The sequence below is a fragment of the Taeniopygia guttata genome, chromosome 5, assembly GCF_048771995.1.
Source record: "Taeniopygia guttata chromosome 5, bTaeGut7.mat, whole genome shotgun sequence".
Taxonomy (NCBI): Eukaryota; Metazoa; Chordata; class Aves; order Passeriformes; family Estrildidae; genus Taeniopygia; species Taeniopygia guttata.
In genome coordinates, this window is record NC_133030.1 from 34,159,491 (window position 1) to 34,187,393 (window position 27,903).

The following is a 27,903-nucleotide window of genomic DNA, read 5'->3' on the forward strand; positions in this document are numbered from 1 at the left end:
TTGTTTTTTTTTTTTTTTTTTAAATCTATATGGGACTAGCCAATTCCAGTACCAAAAGACAGCTCTGCCATGAAACTACAATTAGAATAATGAATCTTATTATCATGGTGCAATAGCTATATTTTATTAAAATTTCACAATAGTACTGCAGAGTCTTCCTGGTGAAACACTCAAGCTGCCTGATGAACACAGCAAACAGCTGCTCACCACCACACACTTGACAGTTCCTGTAAGACGCGTAATTGTTTTGTGCAAAGATGGTTTTTTCTTTGCTTGTATTTAAGGATAAAACCAGGTCTGAATTGTGGTATTTTTCCTCTGCCTGCACTGTGTAGATCTATCATACACAGAGGGGCAGCTTCTCTGGTGGCATGCAGTCCGCAGGCAGCCTGCCAGGTGTCCTTGTTCTGGCCATTCTGCAGTGCTGGATTTCACATTCCCACACAGGGTTGGAGTGACCTGGAGTGCTTCACAAAATAACATGTGGGATTATTGATACTATTAAGCAAGCAATGCTTTTTTGCCCTTCCCTTTTCAAGCCCCCTGTTTACTGTACAGACATTTTATTATGCACTTGTCCTTAAAAAGAGCTTAAAATATTAAATAAATTGCCACCATGATGGCTTCATTTTTGTGATTCAAATGGATTTTACTGGACGATAAGGACAGAATGTAACTAACTCAGATTACTTCAGAAGTATCAATGGAACAGCCAAGGATCTGAAGAAACACCAATTTCTTAGGAATGGCAGTCTAGCCTCCAAATGCCTGGAAGCCTTTTAGCTCCATCAGTGGCTGGCAGCAGGGTTAGCTGGAAGGAATGACCATTTCACACACTCTGGGCCACTGGGCATCAGTAGGTTTTAATGTCAGATTTATGCCATGATATATATAGACTCTTTGTTAGTTTTGGAGCAACCTTTGTAGCTGTGAAGCTTTCAATACCTGTGTGAAGACTAAGCAGGAGTGCAGATAAAAAGAGTAAGCTTAAGATGCAGAGAATACAAGTTCTGTCACATGAACGGCTAGACTGCTCCCATCCTGTTCCGGCCACTGGAAGCCAAAGGAGCTCTGTGAGTCATCGAAATTCCTCATTTTTGTGTCTTATGTGAGTATAAACTCCACTTTATGACATACTATTCATTTTTCTCTTCAAGATTTTTTTTTTTTTTTAAAGGAAGTATGACGAAAGACATGATAGTCTGTTCCAAAATGTTAGAATTTTGCAATCTACCATATATGGCATGAGAGGGCCAATTCTCTACATACATAATTTATTACAAATAACTAAGTGATGGGACAAAAAAAGCAAATGCCACCAATGGTTTTATTTGTGCTATCCTGTTAATTTTATATAGCTAGGAACCTTAATTTCTTATTTGTTTTCTTTTTTCTAAGAGGTCATCATTATTTCCCTGTATCTCTCTACAGGATGGGGAAGGAAACTACTTTTTTCCCCCCCACAATTTCCCTGATATTATTTGTAGTATCAGCTGTAAGCTAATGCTGTTTTCTATAATTCCAGTGGTCCATTCACATGGTTTGAAATATTTAGGTGTGTTCTCATCTTTCAGAAAGGAAGAACTCTGGAATATAAAGTTCTTCAGTCTCCTAGGGGCAAAAAGGCAATTTAAGCTTCCCAGAACAACTTCAAGAGCAATGATAGCTACGAGTGGTATTAGAGTAGCATATTTTTTCAGAAGATCAACTGTAATGACCTTCACATCCTGGATTTAGATTCAGAGGTTGTTGACACAACCTTATTAACACAGACAAATGTCTTCATCTTTACTCGTAATTCAACAACACTATAATGCACAAATGCTACAGTTACTAAGACAAAGAACAGCAGGGCAAATTAATTTTCACATAACACTTCCATTGATAAGGAAAGAAGATGTTCAAGTGTTCAAGAAAGCTGTGGGCATGGAATGATTAAAACTAACAGAAAAATATTTCAGTGAATACAGTCAAAAACAGTTCTTTAATTTTTAAATGTGCACAGCAATAACAGAGACAAACGAGCCTCTGAAATATTTTGGAAAATGTCACTTTGCAAACCTTGTAGATTGCTTAAATGTTTATTAAAATGGACCAAAAGCCAAAAATCTCTGCGTAAAATAAATACTTTGTCTTTGCTAAGTAACAATATTTGTGAACAAAACATAAAACTATAATTTTCATGTGTCAAACATAGTAACATTTAAGATTAAATGTTGGAGTCAAACTTGGCTTTTTTTTTTTTTCATCTTCCTATTTACAAGTTTCTCATTAAGACCAGTTACCTCACATTAGCTATCAAAAATGACTAACATTTTTAAAGTTTGCTCAGTGACTAAAATAAAAACAACAGAAATGTCCTTTTACCGTAACTTAACAAAAAGCAGAACCACACTTTTATCATCTAGGAGAACATGATGTTATAAATACAGCTGTTTTTCATCTACAATTATATAAATAATAAGCATGCAACCATTCACAAAGATTTTAATAGATGATTATATATAAGCAATATCGTGATCTAGAGGAGGATGGCATGAGTTTTTATCTTTCATTTTTATTGTACTTATTTAGGACCTTTGTCTTCATCTGAAAATTGTGGAACAGACTTCTTTGCTACAACATTATCCAGTCGCTGTCCTTGAAGATAGGGGTTCACACTCTGAAAAAAATTTAAATTATTTAAACTTATTAGAAACAGGGAAGCAGATAAACGGTAAGTAGAATTAGTGAACATATTTATGTATTTCTTATCTGTCAGATATTTACAGTCTTAGGAAAAAAAATGCTTCCAGGGATTAATTAAATCTAGAAGTCAACCAGTGTTTTGTTTCTATTTTTTTTTTTTGGCGCAAAAATTTAATTCAGTCCAGTGAAAGGAATACAAGTGAAGGAGGACTATCAGGAATATAGAATAATCTCAATTAAACATTACCCTCTTGCTTCACTCCTCCTTTCCTCAGCTCAGCAGTGAAACAACAGCAATTCTAACTCCCTAATTCTTGAGGCAGGACAGAACTTGTTAGAGAAGTACAGGTAAACTTTAGCTTAAATCACTAGTCCCTAATGGACATTGTGCTGGGATACAAATTAGGGACCACAATTCCAGTTTGACCAAAGCCTCTTGTTCAGCCTGTCTCCTCTCCAGGAAACCCCTCCTTGCTTCCTCTCTTGATGCTGAGATAAAAAACTGCTGGCAAAGAAGCAGAGCCAAACAAAGTTTTGGCATAGAAAATGGCTCTCACAGCACTGCCAGAACAAGGGAATGCTGGAAAGAAGATTCCTGGAGAGGGTTGAACTTCACTTTGCACCATGCAAGCAGCACAACGTGAGGCTGAAGATGAACAGATCCTGTCTCAAACTGCTTGGAGATCATAGATGGAGTAACATAGAAAGCCTATGCTTGAATTTTATCTATACTAGTGGAGTCAAATGTATTTATTGTATTTGCAAGGTGGCAAGCAGTTAAGTGGAGCTTCAGTATTAAGTATCATTTACACCTGCTTTCTGGCCTGTTACAGTGTCAGTGTAAGCAAAATTCAAGTGTATTTTGTCTCCTTCACACAGATACAGTCAAAAATTCTAGCGTGAAGGATTTTGATGCTAATAAAAACTGTTTGCCTAAGCACAAACTTCAGAGGAATGCACATTTTCCAGTAGCTCCCGATTCTTGTCAGGCTGTGTGTCACAGAAATTACTCTTCTTGAGACATTTCTGTGCTTCTCTCATCAAAACTTAATAATAATAAAAAAAGAGCATTCATAATGGGCATGAAATATTTATTTTCAGCTATCCCAAGTATTTGTCAGATCTCTGTAAAACATTTCGGGTTTATCTGTCTTCAAGTTTAAACCCTTGGGTTTCTCCAGATTTGTGGATGCTATCATTATTACTTAGTCATAGCACAGAGCAGCCCTTTTGCTTACTTCTGTTGGGTTTTGGGTTTTGCCTGCTGCAAGTGAAAACATAAAAATATTAAGAACCAAAACTGAATGTGGAAAAATCTTTGAAAATAAACTAACTCCAATGCTTTAAATTGTTAGAAATAAGACATATGTAAATGATTTGTTTGTGTTTGTTTAAAGAAGTTCTGTTTAATGTTAATTTAGTGAAATTCAACCGTTGCATAAACTTCTAGGAATTATTTGAAGATTCCAAGGAAGATTAATTGGTCTTTTTTTTTTGGAATGGTACTCGCTTACTACATTTTGAAATAAAGTTGAAGAGAATGAGACTACATAGAATTTTGAATCCTTCTTAATAAACAAAAGAAAACACAAAATATAAAGCAAAATACTTTTTGCTGATTTCACTAAAATATGTTTAGCCCTGTGCAGCTGTGTACAACTCAAAGCAATGCAAGCCCCCGAGCACCTTTGTACACCGCTCTGAGCCCACGGCAACTTAGCGATCCCAGAAGTGGTCCTGACACTTGGACAGGGCTGTTTGCAAGCACAGAAATTTAAAAAAGGGGAGAACTGCTAGTTAAAATTAGATGTCCCTGTAAACCTCCTTGTCTGGCAGTGCAAGTGCTGCAGAGAAGCGGACACAGCAGGAAATGGTGAGTACATGCCTTTGCCATACACACCGATATGTGTAAGCAGGCTTGCACTGTGCTCACAGAGGTACACATGAACTCATGAACAGGGACATGTGCTTAGAAGATGTGGTTTTCTAGACTTCAGTGGTGCCTCTGTGACTGTTCCACTACAGTCCTGGAGAGACACAGCAGGGTCACTACGTACACTGTTACACAGGACTTGTTTTAACCTCAGATGGGGAAGTTCAGATGCAAAAAAAATCAATGTGTTGCCAGATCCCAAAACTATGTCTGTGCAGAAAGGCATGGAGGAGTGGCAGGGAGCACAAAAGGCAGGAGGGGAATCCACTGGACTTCTTGATTTCTAGAAAAACACACTCTGCTGCTGACAGTTCTAGATTACTCTTCTGCTGATAAAGTGGAGATTCTGAATTGTTCATTAAATCATTACAGTATTACCCTAAAATAATTTAAATTCTAGTGAATTTAGCATTAAGTGACATATTGGTGCTAGGAGGATAAGTCTGCTGTAAAGAAATTCACCTTCAAAATTCTGGGCTACCCCTGGCCATATAACTGTCAAGTATCTCCAGCTTCTACTTTTTTTGTATCCAATTATGTCAGTCAGCTCACCGAAAAAAAATGTTCTTTTTTCCTTTTTTCCCTCATGTATATGTTGCATGAATTCCACTTTAACATGCTGTTCTAGCTATTAATAAATATTCTGCTGAACTATTTCCAGAGTAAATTCTACTTACTTAAAAATTAAAGTCAGGTGACTGCCCTTTTTTACTCTTCAACTAACAAACACAAAAATCAAATGTAAGCATGAAGCAGATACTAAGCTCAGGTCAGATCATTCATTTATGGTTGAAGTGCCAACTGCCAGTGATGTCTGAATCAAAAAAAAATCAACTGATCTTCTCCCTTTCTAGCAAAGATTTAAAGTTTGAGAGTTAATAAATAAATAAATCATCTTCGCTTATGCATGTTATTTTAAATTATATTTACTTAATTTACAATATAAACTGTGCTGTCATATTTTGAAAAGCTACTTGCTGGCAGAGAGCTAAACTTTTCCTTTTTGTAAAAATAATACACCAGCAGCAAAGCTAAAGACGTCAACTTTTCCTGAAACGGATTTTTTCTTTTTTAATAAAAGACAGGCTGACTACCAAAAAAGAGGGACTAATGAGGCAGACTGTGCAGAATCTCTCTATGTCAGTTGCCTTCCTTGTTACAGGAGCAGAACAGTGAAAACCTTTTAATCTCTGTCTTTCAAGCAAGTGGGACACAGAGATAGGAGTTTCATCTAAAGTAGATCAGATAAAGAACCACTTCTAGTGTTATTTACACCCAAAAATATATTCACACACATAGATAGTGGTAATTAAATTTACTAATATTTTTAGTAGGAAGTTTCAAATTCTGTTTTAGAGCTATTTAAATAATTTTAAATGGTTTTAAGCAAATAGGATCAATTTTAAAAGACAGACAATATGAGGTTTTATAATGGTCTACACTTCAGTGTATCTTCTGAAGGTAAGAGTCTATTTTGAAAAATAAGTCTTGTAACCAGTGTTCAGTCCTGAAGCCAGCTATAGGATTTTATCACAGAGAGTCCCTGACTTTACACATCATCTAAAGTATAATACAAATACATTAGACTATCTCTTCATTTCAACAATATGGTTTTAATTTTTGTTAGGTCTCTAGATTATATAGGGGCTGTGAAATATTCTGATAGTTACCCTCTTTCTTCTTTTTGGACCACCGTTGATTTTCTCAAAGAGTAAACTCTTGCTCTGGAAAGGAAAAAAAAAAACAACAGAGCCATCAAATCCATTACACTTCTCTTTTAAAATACTACTTCTTCTATTAAATATTATCAAGTCTAGAGTGTGTAGTTTTATGGGAGAAACAAACCACAAATAAGTATTTGTGTATTCCTACTAAGATTTGCAGTTCTTCAGAAGCAGTCGCAGCCTAATCAACAATTTAAAAGCCAGTAATTTTCCACTATGTTATCCCCCATGTTCAGGCAATAACTGCTTCAAGCATGTGCTGTATAGTCTGGATGTTCCTCATCATGTGATACACGGTATAAATACATGGTATAAAATATACGTGTGTGTGTGTGTGTGTATATATATATATATTTTTTTTTTTTTTTTAAGAAAAGGCAGAAGGAAAAAGAAAAATAAGACTGTGAGGGAGAGGGAGCAGGAGTCTTGCCTTTGGCATATCTTTCCATACATTTGAGGTGACACAAGAACAGGATCAAAAAAAAATTGCTTTACAAGTGATTTTCTAATTCCTTTTAAAAACAGAAATAGGCGTCATTCCAACTGTTTTGTTGTCTTTGCTTATTCCCTTCCAGATATCAACACTTCCCAGTGCAAAGTTCTGCTGAAAGGAGTTCAGCGCCAACTCTTCCTTTGTTTAAGTAGTGCCCTCAATAAAGCTTCTAAAAACCATTTGGTCTATAATATTTTTAATGGCAAACCTTTTAAAAACTGCCAGAAACATCTTGGCAGAAGAGAAAGTTACGATGATGAGAAAAGAAAATGAAAAAAAAAACCAACACAAAAAACCCCCTCTGACCACAGTTTACATAAGTGCATCCACATATTGTTGTATTTCTTATGAGTAGTGAATTCTAATAAAGTCTGGAATAACACACACATGTTCAACACATTTTGTTTCAATTCTGTGTTATGAAGAAAACCAAAACCAAACCCTAACCTGAAAATGGAAGGAGAGAAGAATTATATGTATAAAAGCAGAAGACTATATAAACAAGGCCATTAATTCTGCTATAAACAACTGACCTAACATTGATTATATAAATAGAAAGTGTAATTCTAGCACGAGACAAATTCACCAAACACGTCTAACTCTCTCTGCAGCCTTGATATGAGAAAAAACAAACATTTTCAAGTGTTACAATGAAATCTGCCAAAATTGTCTGTTTTGTACTTCTTGTGTCCATTAAACCTCAAATTCACAAGGCCTATCTCTTGTCCAACCTCAGTTATTTTGTCTGAGCTGTTCCAAAAGGGAACAGAGATGAAGTTGGCCAAGGGGGACATTCTTGGCTAGTCGTTTATGCAAGCTCACTTCAGGAAAACTTAAATTTAACATTTTAAAGAAACTCAAGGATGCGTGAATTATTCTACTTAAAAAACAAAGCACCATCAAGGCTTCTCTTTGTAAAGTATTTGACCTTGTACTTTCATGAGAGGAAAAAGGGTGTTTCTGAAATAAAACTAATTGTATGGACTACTAGAGTTAGCATTTCTGTCATTCTGAAAAATTCCTTACAATTGAAGTGTCCCTGCTCAAGGAAACCATTTTTTGTTTAGTCTCACTGTAGCATTATGTGGAGTACAAAGCAAATATGGTTGTGGAGCATGAGCTAAGAACATATTGGTATGATAATAGCAATCCTGAAAATATGTTCCACTGCGTAATGGCCTGACCTCATCAGCCACCAAAATCTGCCCCTGAAGTGTTCATCCTTTGTTAAGGGTGAAGGCACAGAGTTTTCTTCAGTTAAACATACACCTCTTTAACCTACAGTTAAAGATACATATAGAGAGACAAGCTGCATGTGGTTTTCTACTTTTCCCTCACTCCTGGAATTTCCTTTGCATCCTCTTGGCTACTTGGATTAGAGTTGGGATTTAGGTGGGAAAAAATCAGAAGTTAAAATGATTTAAACCAATAAAATATGTAAGAGGGTTTTAGATTTGATTGTAAATCATATATTGTAAATTCTCTTTGTGCAAGTCTTTCTGGATGCCAACAACACTTCTTCAAACCATCCAAAGAGCCAATTTGCAAGATGCAAGAAAGGCACACTCAGAAAGTGTCTGAGTCCTATACAGAAAAGTCTAAACTGGGGAAAAAACTCTGAAATCTTAGAAACTATAGTAGTACACCAGATATAAAACTCCAAATTCACTAATACTACTATTTCCACTGTCCCCTCTATGTTTTCCCCATATGAGGAGAGAGGAGGGGAGTATAAGCCGTGGATCTCACTCTATAAACACAGTCTGTTCCTGAGACTTCTCACAGGCCAGCATATTGATTTAGGGGGTGTTGTCTCAAAGACAAAAAAATTCTTCCCCTTTCTTCCCACTCCTAACCCAGTATATATTTATTATGATTTATATATTTGTATCTGCAGATGTATTAGCAGTGTTTAATATTTAGCATCTACATAACCATACACTTCACTGCATGAGGCAGCTTCTAGACTTGCTTGACCCTTATAAAATGTGTGTTATTCACAGGATACTGCAGAGGTCCCACAGCTTTGCAAGCATGACAGTCTGTCACCAAAACAAGCCAACCAAATTGTTTCTGTCCCAGTAGGACAAGCAAGTCCTCTTTTTCTGACCTGCTAATATAATCTGGGTTTTTCTGTGGTTACACTAAGGAATGCATGTTGGCTCCTGGAAAGGACCAGTCACTGGGAACTGTAACTTCCTCAACAACACAGTGGTAGGAAAAGGCTGGGGAGAAGCTTCCCCAAGAGCTGGGAGCACATGCCAGCCTCCATGGGTCCAGCAGACACTGGCTGCAGGAGATGCAGCTGGTGATGACAGCCTGGTGCCCACTCAGCTGGCAAGAGCTGGTGCAAACACAGTCTGTGAGCACACAGCCATCACTGCCCCTGGGCATCTGGTCCTAGGCTCTTCAACAGGAGAAGCAGGAAAAAACTGTTGTGGACAGAGGGAATTTTAGGTGCTGGGGGCAGTGGGAGAGTGAGGATACTCAGTTACCCACTAGGCAGCCCACAGCCACCTGTGTTGGTTATTTACAACTTAATGCAGACAATGGTGAGTGCCCTAAGAGAGCTGATCTACTTCAGCTCTGCTTTATAAGCAAACAGCTAATTTGTAGAGTGGTTGCCTGTTTTTTCCAGAGAATTAAAAACAAAAACTCCAGCCCAAAAAGATACCACTGTATTTATATTTTTACCATGTAGTAATATGCAATTAGGAGATAATCAGGGTTGTTCTCCTGGATCTCAGCAGAGTATTTGCTCATGCACATGACCAGCTGTTTCATCTCTAATTAAAAAGATCTGGAGTTGGCTAAGCGTCAGCTAGATATGATTACTTTTTAGTACCTAAAAGTGCTTTAATCCATACATGAGCAGCTTTTTCTCCTGAATTAGTAGTGATGGATGGAAATACAAAAAAAAAGGCCAGGATTCACAAATGATTTACTATCATTTATTAAGTATATATGTTGCTGATGACAACACAGTATGTATGCTTGATTCTGAAATATTGCTATAGGCCAAAGATTTACAGAAGTGCCTTTGTAGTCTTCAGAATGGTATTATGGAAGTAAAGTAGTCATGAATAATAAGAAAACTAACAGCCTTATCTGGCATAAATAAGAGCGTTCACCATCTGGTGTTTTTTAAATGAAAACCTTTGATGGTAATTAATTAGCATGTAACAAGTTTCCAAAATCTGGATTTTTGGCATGATTCTCTCCAGAAATTTAGCACTCGCGTAAGTAATTAAGACTATAAATCTTACACTGGTTTGATTATGGACATGAATCATTGTCTCAAAATTACAGCAGGAGAAGAGACTGCCAAACATGTCCATTTATCGATATATGCTTACAGAGCACCAGTTTAGTGCAATCTTAAGTGAAGTGTTATAACAATGTAAAATGAGATTTCATTATTTGCTCTACAAGCATAAATTATGATCATTGTTATTGTTTTCCTGGCGCCTGAAAATGGATTTGGGATTGGACATTTTAACTGATGTAATCCAAGATTAAGTGGCAGAGCTTTCTTTGGAGCCTCTAGCCTGCAGAAAGAGTCTAGCTGCAGTTATTAAAGTCCTTGTATGCTCAAAGCAAGATTTTTGCCCTTAGTGTAGCTCACTGTGTTTACTGTAAGTGATGTGTCAAATAGGTTTTCAATAGGATACAGCACATAACCTGATTAGAGGAAGAAGCAGCATCAAGTCCTCCAGAATCCTTAAAGTGGGGAGGATTCCTTAAGGCAGTCCTTGTATGATCCTATATTTTTAAGGTGTTTTAAGCTGCTGAACTCTATCTGTATTCTCTTTCTATTTTTTATATATGTAGCTGAACAGCAAATAGTCACTAAACCTGGGTATTCTTTCAGATTAGGGCCATTTTATGTTTTGAAATCTTAAGATCTGCACTAATTTTGGCTACATGTTCACCATAGTTTGAAATGTGGTTTTTTGCACTTGCCAAGCTGTCACACTTTGGGACAGGCAAACAGAACAAAGAATTCTGCTTTCTGTTTTTGTGGGGCGTTTGTCAGTCATAAGCACCATTTCTATTTTTCAGGGCAAAACTTTTTGAGAAGTTTCCCTTAGGGTGATCATTTTTCCAGCATTAAGGATGATATTGTCCTCATGGTTTCACAGTGTCCCACATGACAGACAATACCCAGCTTCACATGCAAAAAAAATAAGCAAGAAGCCTGTACTCACCCACTTGCCCCTGTTGGGATAGTCATGCTCTGGATCAAAAAGGTTTTGGTGCAATTGGTATTCCCTGCTGAACTCTGCTGTGTCTGGGGTGTCTTCTAGACACCCATCATCAACTGCAAAAGAAAGCATTGAGTGCTTAGTAGCTTTGAAATACACAGTATGTGCCACAGTAGTCAGCAAACTTCTTAAATGCAATAATGCAATTTAAAAAACATAAAGAACTGGATGACTAGAAAATACCAGTTTTTTTTTTCTTTTGAAACAAATTTTTCAGAATGTATTTATTAAAAAAAAAAATCCTCACAACTTAATGAAAACTGAAAGAGCTTAGTTTCTAAGCTCTTTCTCTCCTTTATGTTTTTCTTTTAATTATTGCACTTGATTTTACCTAGAATTGCATCCTCTTCTGATTCAGAAGAGTTATTACTTTCTCTTTTAAAGGCTCACAAGTCATTTTAGAAATTGGTAAGGCAATACTTTTGAAGGTCATGGTAAAACAGTGCTGTGAGCAAAGAGAATTTCTTTCACTGAGTAGCTCTTCCTGGAGCTCCATTTCTGGTTTGCTACTTTGTTCAAACTGGCTGAAAATCATTTCTGCATCGTACGATCTCATAAAAATGCTATGTAAGAGAAGTTTTATGATGAAAACATTTCTGTAGGTTGGTAACTAATCTGATTGGTCCAGAAACCTCCTTTAACCAGAATGGATGGTTTTGTAGACAGTGCCACATCAAGATAATATCCTTTTAAAAATCAACTTAGGGTCTTTTTACCAAAATAAGTAATCTTTAGCTTAAACAAAGGTTCAGTAACTTGAGGCCAGAGTAGTTTTTTGGATAGAGTCTGCTCCTGGAGCTCCCACTGCTTAGCCAGCACGGGGAGTTTGCAGTCCAAGTTCCTCTCAGACATACCCAAGGAGATCCTACCAGCCAGGGCATGATGCTGGGCATTGAAACAGCTGCATATGCCAGAACACAAGCACTCCAGAGCACACACCTGTGGACTTCCCCTTCTGTCCTTGTGTGTCATCATGTAAAAAGATTTGCAGATGGATTATCATCTTTTTCTCTCAGATGTGGGAAACAGTACAGACTTAATTTAAAACTGAGTTGATTCAATGACCTGAGGAGGTTATTTTTAGTTCAACAGATCCAGCTTTCTCTCTTTTCTTGTTGGAATTGGGAAAAAATTAAATTGCCAATAGAAAACAGGGGAAAAGTCTTCATACCGGCTAAGTAACTCAGAAACTATTAAAACATATAGAAATAATTTCAGTCTCATCAGAGGCAAGGTTGTATCAAGAGAGAAACAGGTAACAACAGAAGTGTGGTACACCTCAGAGTATTTGTGTCTTTTGGTAAAAAATACAAAGGGCAGCTGGACACATGGGTGTCCTCTATGACTGCTAATCCAAAAGTCTTCAACTCAAATGCTCTGGGCTTATGTATTCCTGCTGTGGAATGTGCATATGTAGACAGTGACTGGAAAAATTGTTTTCCATTAAGCAAATCCACAGACCTGATTGAGGAAGGCCTCTGGTAATTTGTATGCATAATACAGTTACCACTTGAATTTCCATTTAAGGCTCTGAAAAACATTTTACTCTAATCCTAGCAGATACTATCTTCACTCACAGCATACCTATGACAGAGCCATTTATCTGAGCAGGCAGCACTTCCCTGCAAATTCCCCCTCTGTACAGATCTGACTGTATTAGCTTAGCTAACAACTTTTATTTCACCCAAGACAGAAAAACTGAAGGGATTTTCAAAGGCATTTCCCTGAATGCCATGTTTTTAATTTATTTATCTAATCATGAACAGAAGTCTAATGGGCAAGCACAGAAGACAGAAAGTTCACATGTGTGTTTGTGTGTGTGAGAAAATCTAAAGCCATAATTTGCAACTTGTCAGACTACAGCTATAGTGAACAAATTGGAAGATGAGGTATTACTCCAGAAGAGACGAAGGCATCATCACCAAATGGGCTGTAATAGAAAACAGTAAGGGAGGACTAGTTGAAATTTTGTCAAATTTTTGAATGAAATGCAAAAACACTTCACAGTGAAAAAAACTTTTCATAACAAATATTATTTTTTATTAATTCTAAGCTAGTTAGAACATTTTTAAATAAGAATACTGACAATTGTTCTGCATTATCCAAATAACATAAAAGAAGACTAAACAGAAAACATTCTGAAAGTATCTCTTAGCTCACAAATAAAAAATGAGAGAAAAATAAGAGCTCTCATTCCCAGTTCCAGGTCCCAAGGCAGCCAATGGGTGTTTTACTACTGCTTTCAGTACTGGAAGTCATTCCTTGGCTCAAGTAACAGGAAGGAGATCCATTCTCTCAGGGTATGTGCACATCATGCACATGTGAGGCTGCTTTAGGGACCCTTGGGCACCATCCCCACCTGCCTTGGAGCCTGTGGCTGCAGCCTGGGGACACCCTGCGTGTCCCAGCACCGCTCGGGCTGCCCCAGGCTGTGCCGCCCCGCTGCCAGAGCCAGCCCTGCCAGAGCCAGCCCTGCCAGAGCCAGCCCTGCCAGAGCCAGCCTGCCAGCACTGCCTGCACTGCCGTGGGGCACAGCCATGCAGCTCGCCATTTCTTGGCACAGATTCACCCTCAGTGAGCTGTAAAGACGCATGGATTGGAGCCAAGGTATCTTAAATATTGACTCACGGTCTGGGTTGGAGATCAGGGCAGACATTTTCATTCCTCTTGGCACAATGAAAGTCTCTAAAATAAGGGTAAATCTCACCTGTACAGAGTAACTTTTTTCAGGGGCCAGCTTAAAAATGAACTCCCTTGGGAACATGATGCTCTCATAAATCTCACTATCTTCTACTCTGAGATCAAGATGATTTCTTCCACCTTCTCCTGTGTCATACAGCAATACAGGATATGCAAGTATTCTTAAAAAACATATATAAAAAAGAAGCTTATCTGAAACACTAAAACACCCAATTTCTCAACAGTTCTTTTCCTGGGGCGTAGAATGAAAAAAAAAAAACCCTCATTTCTGATCACAGGTTGTACAGTGCTGAAAGACAGAAGATGTACAGTGAACAGGTACAAAGGGTACAGCTGAATTACCTGTTTTTCCAATAGGGCAGGGATTTGGAGGGTCAGGATATCCTTGATCTTCACTGAAATCCTTTGGTACATTATCTCCTGTCAGCTCAGCCACAATGTTTGGGATATTGCCATAAGGACCCAAGTGCTGGAGACCCTCATGCGCACCACCTGGCAAAGACAATTTATGCACAATCGTTTCACAAGATTAAAAGCGTAAGTACTTTAGCTGGTAAAGTAATCTACACTTCAATTTGAAATATAAACTCTCTCCCTACTTATATAATTATTTTGGAGACAAATCTAAGTTTAGATTTCAAGCATCTCTTTTAGAAACATAACCATGTGACCTAAATCCAGTAACTTAGATAATTAAAAATTAAACTAGGAAACACAATCAGCCACACATTATTAGTCTTAGGGTTGGTTTTTTTTTCCTTATCTATGAAAGTTTTAGGCAAGAAAATGTGAAGAAAAACAAAAAATGAAACCTATATATCTGAAGCACAATCATCTTCAGTCACTGATACTATGGCAACTAACATTGTTCATAGTTACTGCCATAGTTCATTGTGGCAACTAACAATAGAAGATACGGCAAGACAGCATCATGGCAGGAAGACAATGTTAATGACACTGTAGAAAGAAATACTACCTGAACAGCCTAGAAATACATTAATAAATAAAGTCCCAAAGGGGCTTAAGATATTAAGGTCCTTAGGGACCCCAGGGTGTTCTAGCAAAGTTGGTTGTGTACACTTAGAAAAAATATTTTTAAATGAAACCAATTCTTAAATGTAAATCTGCATTTCCTGTTGTAATGATGAAAAGTGGTGAAGAGTCCCTGTTGTTGACGGGAATTCTTGTTCACATATATGTCCACAGTAGTCAGTGTGTTACAAAGCATCCCAGGCAGTGACTTCACACTTTTACATACAAGATTGCGTTTTCCCTGTGGGACCCAGAGCAACATCACTGCAGGGTTACAGCAGCAGTGTGCAGCAGGTTTTGTGACTGAGTGGCAGAGGACACAGTGATGGGCCTGCTGTGTTGAGCAACTGCACCCAAAACTGCTCTGCTGTGGCCACCTCACACACACCTCAGCTGGGTGCCTGCTTTTGACAAGTAAGATCTTCCACTGAAGATTTGGGAACCAAGCTCAGGCCACTCTCTCTCTCTGTGCCTCTCTACAAATAATTATCTGTCCCAGATCTTTTATGCATGCCTTACTGGCCAAATGCATCCACAGGCTAAACCCCAGCTGCTTGTGGAGTTTTTAAAATACTATTGTACACTATTCTTTTGAATTTCAGACATAAAACATTAGTTTCAAGCATGTTCTTTTTCCTGACAAAGACAGCCACCACACACACTGCAGCAATGGAGATGGTTATGTGACAGCAAAGTAATTTTTTTTAAGCCCTATATAAGGAGGGATAACAACATACAGTCAACATACAAATTCTACTAACAATGAATTGAGAGGAAAAGGAATTTGAACAATTGGAAAATATGAGTTAAGAGTGAATGCAGACACAACTGCTTGGGTAAATAGCAAAACTGCCATGTTATCACCAAATATTCTTATTTAAATTTTATTTATTATACATAGATCCAGAAGATGTGAATAAAGTCTCTGAACATGAAAGTTGCTCCAAAAGAATCATTCAAGTACTCCCGTTCCAAATTACAAATAAATATTACAGCCTAAATCATCTTTTATACAGCCAAACATTGTGAGCTAATTTAATCACTTGCAAAAATTGCTAACAGAAGGCACTCAAATACAAAATTCAAATTTTGTATTCATTTCTACATTGAGAAGTGGCAGTTGAGGCAAATTTTGCAAATTAATTTTGCAGATGACCAGTTGGATGTTGGCATTAGAATAAAGCAAATCAGTCTATAAGCACATCTATTTCCATTTTATTTGCACAATTGACTAAAATCTAATCAATGTGCTAATTTTGCCCCTCAAGTACAAGTCTGTTATTCTGTAATGCAGTGTTGCAGAAAAGATTTACAGATATGTAACAAAACATATCTACCCCTATTAAAAAACTGCATCTCTGTTGGGAATTTCGCTTGTAGCTGACCATGAGAGCTGGTACTAAAACCAGAAGAGCATTATCCCCACTCCGAACTTTATTATACCTTTAGTCCATAGCCCACTCAAAGATCATGCTTGTAACATAATGACACTATGGTGATGAGGTTTAAAAAAAGTATAACATAAATTTAATCTAATGTAATTTAATATAATGTCTAATATACAGCATAAAATACTTATTTTGTCCTGAGTTCCTTCACATGAAGATCGATTACACATATGTACTTAAAAGTATCAGGTTATGATTCTGCTGTAAACTACGGAACCAATATGTGTTTGAACATCCCGTATGCAATGTGGTTCAGCATGGGACAATCCATCAGAGAGGAGCCTATCTGTGCCTGCATGCGGTGCAGACCTCTTGGCACCAAAGCTCCATCCATAAAGAAAACAGAGGTACTTAGCAGGCTCCAGTGTGCTATATATACATGTAAGTTTAAACTGACTGCCAAGAATTCCCTTGACTGAGTACAAACCAATCTTTTTATATTAATATAAAGGATTGTTTCCTTTAGGTATAAATATCCAGGATCATTTGAGGGTTTTTCCTTTCTTTCCAAAAGAGCTGCAGACAATAGCACCTGCTCTGGTGCCATAATTTAGCACACTTGAGTGATTTAATAACATCAGCAAAGCTTATTCCTTATAAACTCTGATAAATAGTGCACACAGCAAAGACTACAATAACAAAAATTAAATGCTATGAATATATGAAATTGGGGTATTAAGTACAGTAACTCTCATTAGTTGCATTAGTTTTGGTATTATAACATTACTGATTTAAAGAAACATATTAGGATTAAATACACTGCAGCTACCAAGCCAAAATATTGGGATACAAACATGCACAGTCAGCTACAAAAATAGCAGAAGAGCAATTTCTTGAACCTTAGGCAGAGCCTGAAAGAAAAAGACAAGGCAACACAATACCAAGAAACTTTTCATCATTTCCTATCCAAAGGAATCCTGAAAGACACCATTGTTAAATTATTCAAACTTGCACTACCAAAAATCCAGAGTAATACAGACAATACCCTTGCACTGAGAAAGGATGAGCTAGATAAACCTATGCTTTTTTCCATATCTCCTTACTTATATGAACAGGCCTTTCTGTGCTGCATACTAGCAAAGGAAACGCTCCAAAACAATCAGCTCCTTTGCATGCGTAGGATTTTTGTGAGCATTTATTATTAGGTATTTCACATTCCTGCAGGATGAACTAGAGGTTTATCTCTTGGGCTAAGATCAGCATTGTCCTAAGTAAGCTTTGAATTTAATTTAAAATATATGCATATATGTAGTCATCTAACACTAGTCTTGAACTGTTGCAGGGTGGAAAACAAAAAGAAACAATGCCTTTCACCATTATTATAATTCTGGAAAAGTATTTTATCAGTTGATTTCAGTTAGAGATCCTTGGAATGATGAAAAGTTTAAAGTGCATACATTTCAGCTGTTTTTTTTTGTAAGAGCAATACTGTGCCACCCATGCAAACAACATAACATAACTCCATTCTTGGAGAAAAAAAAAGAAAAAAAGAAAAAAAATAAAAAAGAAAGGGAAAATAAACATAAAGAACAACTAATTTCTTGCAAGTATTGAATATTTCCCTGATCAAACACATCCAGTGGAAATGCTGTTAGTCCACTGAAGTTTTACCTGCTGCTACCCATCTATTGGTAGTGCAAAACATAGTGGGAACAAATCTGTGGAGAGCAATCCTCCATGTAAAACAAACAGGCGGAGCTGCCCCCAGAAGAGTCAGTTTCAAGAAAGTCAATGAGAATAGATTTCCAAATGTGAAAAATTTTTGCAGAACATTTAAAGAGAAACAAGATGACAAATTTGCCTTTCAGTCTCATTGAAATAATTTCCCATGTCACAGTGAAGATAGAGTTTCCTCAATTACAAATTCAGAAAAGAGGTAGTCTGGCCAATCTTAGCATGGAGATATGAAATAGGAAGGATCATGAGTATGTGTTGTGAGTAAATAAATCCCAAATTAAAGCCTTTTACTTAGTGAGTCATACTAGGTACCTCTGAGTGTCCAGACACCTCACAGATTCACAGGGGGATCTTCTCCCTGAGCAAAAATCACATCTCTTATCTCAACCTGTACAAACTCCAACCACATATGAGCTGTAAGGGAAGCCTGGTACAGCTTATCCCATTTGAGAATATACATATTAATCAGAGATGTAATATCATACTCCCTACTTAGCAAAATCTTTTGTTTCTCTGGACTATTTCTTCTTATCACTGGGAAAAATCTTCAAGATTGTTTACAGTGTCTCCTAAACACATCAGAGATACATCTTTTTCCTTTCACAGTGACAGCTTCCCATACTATCCTGCACTTTTATCCCCAGTCACCTTGCTGTATCGACATCTGTTGTGTCATTGTCACATTCAAAAGGAACATCTCCCTAGTGGAAGGCAGGTTTGACAGAATTCTTCCCAGTGCTACTATAAGTTAAACTGGGACACCGTCCACAAACTTACTTTTTCTTTCATTTTATTATTTGGAGGGCTATCTATCATGTAAACTCTCAAAAAATCCTGAATGCAGAAAATGCATTTACAGTTTCCTTACCCTTTCTAAAATTTCAAAGGGTTTACTGCCCCAATGCTGTAATTACATTCTGCTAGCTTCATCCTAGAGAGTCCTACCCTGCTTGCTGAAATTGATTAAGCACAGGAAGTGAGAAGAACTGAAAAAATTATAAATTATCACATTTTGAGATGAGACATTCTGTGTCTATTCCACAGAAGCTGCTAAATAAGAGAATAGGGAAGGAGAAAAACCATAGGAGAAAAAAGAATGGAAAAATGCAAACCTAGCCAACTTCCTTAACCATTCAAGAGCATGCCTCGAGAAACACGAAAACACTACAGCTATATATGCTCAGACATTCCAGAGTCGGCTTGTCTTCTCCTTAATGACACAAAGTTTCTTAAAACTACAAAGACTAATTTTCTATTTCTCTGCAGAGGGGCATTTTTTTCTAAAGCCTTAAGCACACACATCACACAATTACTGTCCTTGCTTTCAGCAAAGAATTCAGTTGTATCCAAAATTTTAATTGCAAACAGTATAAATATTTAAGATATTAAAGGCTCTTATTGTGAAATAGTTAGGACCAAAATAATGCTCTCACAATAAATTTATAACAGTAGCTTACATGTCATTATTATTCAAATTGTATACACAACAAAAAAATCCAGCAGCCACTTGCTGACAAAGCAAAAAAGGAAAAAAGAAAACTCTTACGCCTGCCTCGTTGAACAGTCCTCTAATGGACTGTATTAACTTGTCCTTCAGCCGAGCAGTGGCTTTTGCACTTCACAGTGTGAAGAAGCTGACACACAGTGTCACACACGGTGTGACACGCACAGTGCATCGTGCAGCACACAGACAGGGACCCCTCTGCCACCTTGCCTTGCAGCCACCACACACCAGCAGAGTGGAAAAAAAAAACCCAAACAAAGCCAGCAAATTGCACCCTCCTGTCACTGCCACAGCACAACCTCGCTACTGACCACGTGTGCAGCACATGGCAATGGGAAACACCAGCCAAAGGAGAACAGTGACTTCCTTTATCCCATGAGGGATGGGACATTACTTTAGTCTATAAATGTAAATGTGCCAGTGAAGGACTGTAACACTTTATTCACTGGCACTTTAGTCACTTGACACCAGCTGCACAAGAAGTCCAAATGCTCCATCAATGTCAACACATTCAGAGAAAAAGACTCCTTTCACTCCTGTTATGTGAAGCCTGGATACACCAGAAGATCCAGAAGATCCATGTTTTTGTCTTTACTGTGCCACTGAACTTCACAAAATTTTCATGTTCATTTCCCCATCCATATTTATTCCGTTCAATTTTCCATGCAGGTGGCTCCAAGTCCCAGGTGGTTCAACAGCAGGTTTAAAACCTTCCCCTGCCTGTCTGACAGCTGCTACAAGGCAGATTTCCCAACTGCCCCAAACGTCCTCCTTGTGAGCATTCCCAATGTGGAGCTAGAAGGCTCCAGCCTCTGCCCTGGTGAGCCAGGACTGGCTCAGAACTCCAAAAGCAGAGCCTTGCCATGCAAAGCCACCCCAGTCAAGATGGTATCATTCTTTTGCACTTGGATAAAAGCACTGGCACACAACAAAGATACAATAGAGTGGGAAGATGAAGAGCCCTGGCAGGTAAGACCAGGCCCAGTGCTACGCTTTGGTGCTGCAAAAGGGGCTCAGATCAGCTAACTTGGTGTACTAAAGCACCCCAAAGGGAAGAACCAGCTTCTGCAGCTGACAACATTCTTCTTCTCATTCATCCCTGCAGCTGAGTGCACACACCATGGCAAGCACAGGGAGAAGAGCTCTGGAAACCTTTAGAGAGTGCCAGAGATCCTATCACCTGGCACAACATGAAAATCAAGAAGAGTAGTAAACTCCTCTTCTCTAGATTTCTAGAATATCTCTTCACAGAACCAAGTAAACTTAGAAGTATTTTCTTCCTGAAAGTTAATTTAAAATTCAGGTGGGAACATGGGAAATGCAGCTGATTTTGAGAAAAAATGCAGAAAGGTATAAATCCTGGCATGCTCACAGAATCACAGAATATGTAGAGCTGGAAGGGACTCACGGGGATCATCAAGTGCAACTCCTTGCTCTGCACAGCACCATCCCCAAGGGTCACACCCCGTGCTCGAGTGCATTGTTCAGAAGCTTCTGGAACTCCGTCGGTTTTGGGGCTGTGACCACTGCCCTGGGGAGCCTGTTCCAGTGCTCAGCCGCCTCCTGGGCAAAGAATCTTTCCCTAATGTCAACGTGTTGACAACCTCAGGCCATTACCTTGAGCCCTGTCACTGCTCACCATGGAGGAAAAATCAGTGCCTGTCCCTCCTCTTCCCCTCATGAGGAAGCTGTGACTGCAATGAGGTCTCCCCTCAGTCTCCGCATGAGAGACAAGCAGAGAAAAAAAATCTTTAAAAACAAGAGCTCATCATAATTTGGCCAACCTTCACTCATAGACCTTTTAAAATACTTTGGGATCATATTCCAATGATAGATAAAATTTTATAGATTCATGTGAAACTTCTCTATACTTTCTGCCAATAGTAGAAAATACAGTTACTATAAAGCATCAGACAATACAGAAGCTATCATATTCTCTCTCCTCTTCAGCTTTCTTACCTCTCCTACTGGATTTTCCCCTCTACTAACATGTACAAAAAAATAATTGTGGCTACAAAACCCGTTGTAATTGATTAATTATCTTTAGGTAGATGACAAGCTACTTAATTCTAAATCCCTACAGACCTGCCATCTTTCCACCCCAAAAGCTGCTTGAGATGGGATTCGTTCTCCTTCGGTGGCATCTTTTAAAGATGACTTTATGAATAGCAGCAGTAGTCTGTACCACATAACAGTGGTTAGTAGGAGGTTTTAAGAGTTGGAGTCACTTTATCTTCTCAGTTCCTCAGCAGAGGTATGTGATGCCTGCACACTCTCCTGCAATCACAAGAGGAGGATGTTTAAAGAAAAGGTTTCAAAGCCTCAAATCTAAATAGGTTCCTCAGTCAGATCCACCTGCAAATAACAGATCTAGAGAGAAATGGGGATTAATACTCTTTTCTTCTTTTGTTCTCCATTGACTGAGTACTCTGACAAGCACCGCTGCATGTTCCCAGCCCCACTGAGAACACAGGAGTAGCACCTGCACCCCTTCTGCAGCTCTGAGGCACCGAGGAAGGGCAGCTCCCAAAGTTCAGTTGTGGCAGAATTCATAGTGGTAATACCTACTGCCTTTGCTGGATCCTGCTCCTCAAGAGGGAAAGTTGTGAAACACATTGAGGTAACCTGGCATGACCTCCATGCAGCAGCACAAACACCACCTTGGCTTTCTTACTCACTGCTGGTCATGGCTTATAAATTCATATAGAATCAAGAATATTACAGGCCAAATTTCAAAGATTCTTCCTTAATAAAAACAAAGTCACACCACCTCATCATCGTCCTGTTTGTGGAGTTAGAGGTGCAAACATTTTATGTGCAGTTTTTTCACAGACTTTTGCCATATCACTCAGATAAAGAAAATTCACTGCAAGCCACTGCTGTCATTTGGCACCATCAGTAGCTTCTAAATTCAGAAATTAGCATTCTAATGCACCTCTCTTACGACATGCATCACTGCCTGATACTCAAATTGTGGCTACACTTAACACTACAATTTGTTGAATAAATAGTATTTTTAGTCAAATCTATACAAATCTAGATATTTACATATTGTTGTATAAAAAACTGTAAGTTTGCCACTCTCATTTTATCTTAAAAATTTGAGATGTCCATATGAAATTTTGAAATCATATTTTCTGGGCTATGTTACTTAGATAATTTAAAAAAAAAAAAAAAAAAAAAAAACACAAAGAAAAACCCACAAAAAAACCCCCAACAAACCAAAAACCACAACAACAAACAGATCAGCCTCTCTGGCTGTGGGAGGTCTGCCCCAGGTCAGCCCTGTGCAGCCAGCCCCACATTCTGACACTGCTCCCCCTCGATTCTGGCACAGAGCACCCAAACTGCAGCAAAGAGAGTGCAGCCAGCACATTGCTGTGTTTGCTGACCCCCAGATATTGTACAATTACTACTTGGAGTCACCCAAGGAAATCCAAATATATTTGGGTGTAAGCATAGCACTCATTAGCCAGAAAGTGAATGAGTGCAAAGGTCATTTCTGAACTAGTTTAATGAGGGAATTCATCAGCAAAAGTTTTTACAACTTTCTAATACAAAAATTTTACTGTTCTTGTAGGAAAAAATACTTGTCTTGCAGGACAGGGGAGCCAGCAAAGTAATACACTTATTTATTAATAAGAAAACCTTTAATTTTCTTATTAGTAAAATGTAAATAAAATAGACACTATTATCATGAATCAGTAATCTACATAATTTTATGGACAGTAGGTTTGCTGTAGAGTATTATTTGTACAAGGACCGTGCTGACAAGCCATTGATCACCAGTTGTTAGTAGACATACTTGCATAATATTCCAGACTCTCTTGAATTTTATCATCTCAATCTGACAAACAGTAATTACATTTTTCTAAAACAATAAACATACTTATTTCCTTTCAAAATAATCAAATAAACCCCAGCCTGTTTCCAGTAGCTATGAGGAGTCTCTGCAGGAGAATCAATAGCCTCCCTAAGAGGCATGGTATTATACCTGCAAACAATCACAATTTAAGAATCATCATTTGATGCTGTCACTGAGGTTGACAGCATTATGCCTCTTCTGCAGACTGAAGACTTCAGGCGCTGCGCTGAAGTCTTTACCAACAATTATTTCATTTGGGTGGTTTTAAGAAATAAAAACAGCTAAATCAAACACAAACAAACCACACAAGACACTTTCTGTTGTAGTGAATTTATGGTAGGCAATGATATTTGCAAAAGGAAAACGGAACTTCCCCTTTTCCAATTATGAAGTGGTGTAAACTGCTCAAGATGAGCTACTGGTGCCCCCATGTGTTTAAGTGAGGTTTTTACTGTTGTCCTATGCAGGTTACAATAGGCCTGAAATTTACATTATATGCTTATTCCCTTCCACTCCTCAGAAAAAGGAAAACGACTGAAAACCAAACAATAACCAAAAAAACCAACCAAACAAAAAATACAAACAAACAAAAAACCAAACCACCAAAACCTTAAATAATGGCACAAAATTGTAAGCATTCATGGAAAGAGAAAAAAAGTGTGGTCTCTTACTTCATAAATGCCCAACCTGACAGAAAAATTAACTTCTGTGTTTTTTGCAATGTTGAATGCATTTCTTTATTTTATTATTTTGTTCTCTTTTAATGCAGATGCAGCCCCCTTCTTATCTATTCAAAGCTTGAATATAGCTCAGGAACAATAAGGACAGAAACACAGGTAGTCATTAAAAATTCCTATTTTGATTTTCTATGTCTTCCAGTCTTTTTATAGATACTGCTAAGTGATCCCAGTATAGCTTTCTGATAAGCTGAATTGACAAGGAGAGTGAATATTACTAGAGAAATTAGACTAGTTAATACAAGTTTATTATGTTTTGGAACCACGGGATGTACAGAAAGAGAAATCCATTAAGTGGCCAGCAAAAAACAGCTGCTCCCAAGACACCCCTCTCAGGTACTAAAATAATTTTCACTTGACTCTGATCATGCAGGATCCGTTTGGCTCCTGCCACGCCGCTGTGCCATGCACCATCTGCTGGCTGCAGTACACGAGCACAGGGAATCAGCAGCAGAGTCCCATTCCTGGGACGTGGTTGTCCTATTCCACTTACCTGGCAAAGGAAGAGAGCTCTCGCTGCCTCTGCACCTCCCCAAACTTCACGGTAATTTCCCAGTACATTAAACTTTCTATCAGGCATTTTCTAGACACTACTCCTATTTTAGCAGCCTGATCTGAAGTAACAGTAAATTGACAAATGCAAAGTTAAGGATTAAAAAAAAAAAAAAAAAAAAAGCTATGCGTTTATAGATTTTGACATAAGAAAAGGCAGAAATTTCTTTCAATTAACAAGCTTTTTTTTATCCATCAACAATAAAGCTGTATTTTTTTTTAAATTTATCAACAGGAAAACTATCTGCTCACTTCAAAAAGGGAGAATATGCTACTAAATAGATTTTCTGAAGAGTGTCCTTTTTTTAGTTTTCTTTGGTATATAATATTTTTGTGACTGCACTTTCTACAGCCGAGTCAACCCTAAACTTTTTCAGGGGGGAAGGGATAGGGTGGGTGTGAAGGTAAGGATGGGAATGATCATGTATAGTTCCTTGCAACATATCCACCCTCTGTTTTTTAGCATTTTAAAGTAATGATTAACACCAGAAAAAAATTAGAAAGCTGAGATGGAAAATGAGTATGATCAGGAAATCTGCTTATGAACTAACACCAATAATATTTTTATTGTGTATTAAATAATTAAGCTCTTATTCATGGAAATAACATGGAAAATGTTATTATAATAATCACTCAAATTTGAAAACATTTCATTATAATCAGGTTGCTAGAGTAAACTTGTTTATATTATGGCAGCCTAAATTTTTTTCCAGGTTCCACAGCCATAAAAATTAATTTTTCCTGACAGTATGTTGCTTGCAAGTGTACAAATACAATGGGTGAATTCTTGGCTTTTTGAAAGTCAGTGGTACCTCTGGAGCTGTGGCTCAGCTGAAGCTGATGGCAATGACAGCTATCAACAGTGCTGCCCGTCTGTGCTGCTGGGGCTATTTCTGACCAAAACCCTTTGTTAAGTAAAACAATTTTCTGTAGGAACACACTAAATTTATTAAGATCTAACTGACAGAGGGTTCTTTTTATGCTGAGATGCAGCATTTAGTCAAAATGAGAAACAAATGCATCCCAGTCACAGTTTACTTAATTATGAGAGCGCAGGCATGAAATGAACCCAGTTGTAAAATTGGTCACTGAAACCTGCAGTCTAAAAAGTGGTTGGAAATCAACACTTCTGGCAGCTCAGAATTTCTGATAAATAATAAGCCTTTCACACCCAACTTTACTGTCCATTACTTTCAGGCAAAAAATCCCAATGAAGACAGAAGAGTAACTCAGAAGAGCAGTTGGTGAATTACCACTTTTCCATGACGGTATTTATGATGAATACCCTGTTTTGCTGTGACACAATAATTCTAAAACCTCTTTCTTTCCTTCTCCCTTAGTTTCCCTTTCTATTATCATGTTGAATTTTTAAGCACTTGCACACAGAATTAATTATTAGCCAGTGCTAACAGTGTGAATATGCAATGGAAAGTCCATAGGTGAATACTTCAGAATGCGAAACCTTGTACAGACATTATCTAAAAACATAAAGGCTTATTTTTTCAGAATAAAATGCAAGTTTAAAAAAAATTAATCATAAAAAATTAATCATATCTCAAAATAGAAATTAACTACCTTCAATGCTCTGTGGACCAACAAGATTCGTAGCCTGGTGTGCTGGATATTCTACCCGGGGTCTGGCAATGCCCAATTGCTCCATAACCCCATGGAGCAGCCTCTGAATATCTGCTTCAGTAACCCTGTCCGGTGTCCGAGGGCTGTGGCTAAAAGCTGAAGCCAATCCAAATGCCAGCAGAAATACCATGTTGCAAAGCAAGGTAGTTATCATAGTGGCAGCCACTTTCATCCTGTCAGAAAAGAAAAATATTTGGTTATAAATTATAGTGTGGGGGGGAAAGTCCTATACGTGTGGCTGAAATAACAACTGATCCTATTATTGGACTTCACAGTTTCCTACCACAGGTTCTAGGGGCTGCTGGCACTCCAGCCAGCTGGAAACTGGGTGGGGGGAGCCAGGGAGGGAAAGGGGTGGATATGTTCTTCTCCTCTAAAAGAAATATTAAGCAGCAAACTACAATACCAATTTGCTTATTTGCATTTTCCCATCACGGTAATTAATAGTCATTGCAAACAAAATGAATCCACTTTTTCATTTGACAGAAATACATCATCCACTCCACCATCCACCCCCTCCATGTTTATTATGCTATTTATAAAGCTCTGGTCTAAAAGCTAAGAATTCTTCATTCAGGAACTGTGTTTTCCTGGATGTGTTTTAGGCAATATTGCTGTATTGCCTAAAAAATCAACAATAAGAGACTGCCGAACAACCTGGATATATTTTGTTTGCGCCTTAAAACAAAAGGCTTTCGATGTCACATGCACCGTCTTTCCCACCTGACGCAAATCGGTTTCGTTTGTTTCCTTGAATCCCTCTCACTAAATGGCTGTAGTTTAATTAGGAACACCCCCCCCAAAACCAACAACAACAACAAAAAACCCGTAACAAGCAAGTACCACTTACTGTCCTCTGATAGGCTGAATTTTAATCAGAATGCTTGTTTTCTTAAAGCTCCTTTCCCTCTCACACCAGAGACTGATTAAAATGCATCACTTCCAGTCCCCTGGATAAACAAAACCCGCCTCGAGTTCCCCTTTTATTCCTTAACACACGCACAGCTCCCTGATTTCTTCACGCCAGACGTTTAAAGATGCTCCAATACTCCAGCCTCCGGCGCAAGGCACCTGGAAACGTTTTTGAGGCAAAAATGGCTGAAAACGCCAACGCTGGGAATATTCCCCGCTACGCCTGTGCGCGGCTCCCCCACCGCGCCACGCTCCTCCCGCAGCCCTCCCGCTCCATCGCCCTCTGCAGCCTCCGCCTCGGAGCAAAGATCTGCTTTTCACAGAGCATCCCCGCCGGCCCCCGCACGGCTGGGCTGTAATCCCGTCCCTTCTCCCGGCCCCGGGCAGCCCGGTAGCGCACGGAGCCCCCGGGCCGCAGCCCCGCTCACCTCCCGCTCCCAGCGCGGCGCTGCGGCGGCTCCGCGGCCGCGCATCCTCCGTGCGCAGCCACGGCCGGGAGGAGCTGCCCGCGGGCACCGCCGCGACCGAGCTCCTGCGGGGCTTTGGCTCACAGAGACACTAAGCTGGGGAATACTGAAAACCTCCCTTTTTACCTTAACAGTCTAGAAATGAAACTGAAGGGTTTTGATGCATTAAGAGTGACAGAAATAAGGTATTATATATTCCTGGGAGAGTATCCGTCTTCCTGCTGTGATTTCTGTCTCCAGAATAATACGATCAGTGGTTTACTTACAGGAT

General features: G+C 38.5%; 1 protein-coding gene across 4 annotated transcripts; it reads right to left on the bottom strand.

Moving 5' to 3' along the window:
• Positions 1–27,739, bottom strand: SCG5 (secretogranin V). 4 transcript variants are annotated; one of them, XM_072930151.1, is made up of 7 exons: positions 27,594–27,677; positions 27,104–27,324; positions 26,194–26,426; positions 14,146–14,295; positions 11,047–11,159; positions 6,292–6,345; positions 1–2,662 (listed from the first exon to the last, which is right to left on the bottom strand). In XM_072930151.1, the coding sequence occupies exons 3-7, from the start codon at positions 26,423–26,425 to the stop codon at positions 2,567–2,569; spliced, it is 645 nt and encodes a 214-aa protein (XP_072786252.1). In that variant the 5' UTR covers position 26,426; positions 27,104–27,324; positions 27,594–27,677; the 3' UTR covers positions 1–2,566. The 4 variants fall into 4 exon arrangements, with proteins under 4 accessions (XP_072786252.1, XP_004174513.1, XP_072786251.1 ...); XM_004174465.6 differs by lacking the exon at positions 27,104–27,324 and having other exon boundaries at positions 27,594–27,739; XM_072930150.1 differs by lacking the exon at positions 27,594–27,677 and having other exon boundaries at positions 27,257–27,392.
• Between the last annotated feature and the right edge of the window lie 164 nt (positions 27,740–27,903).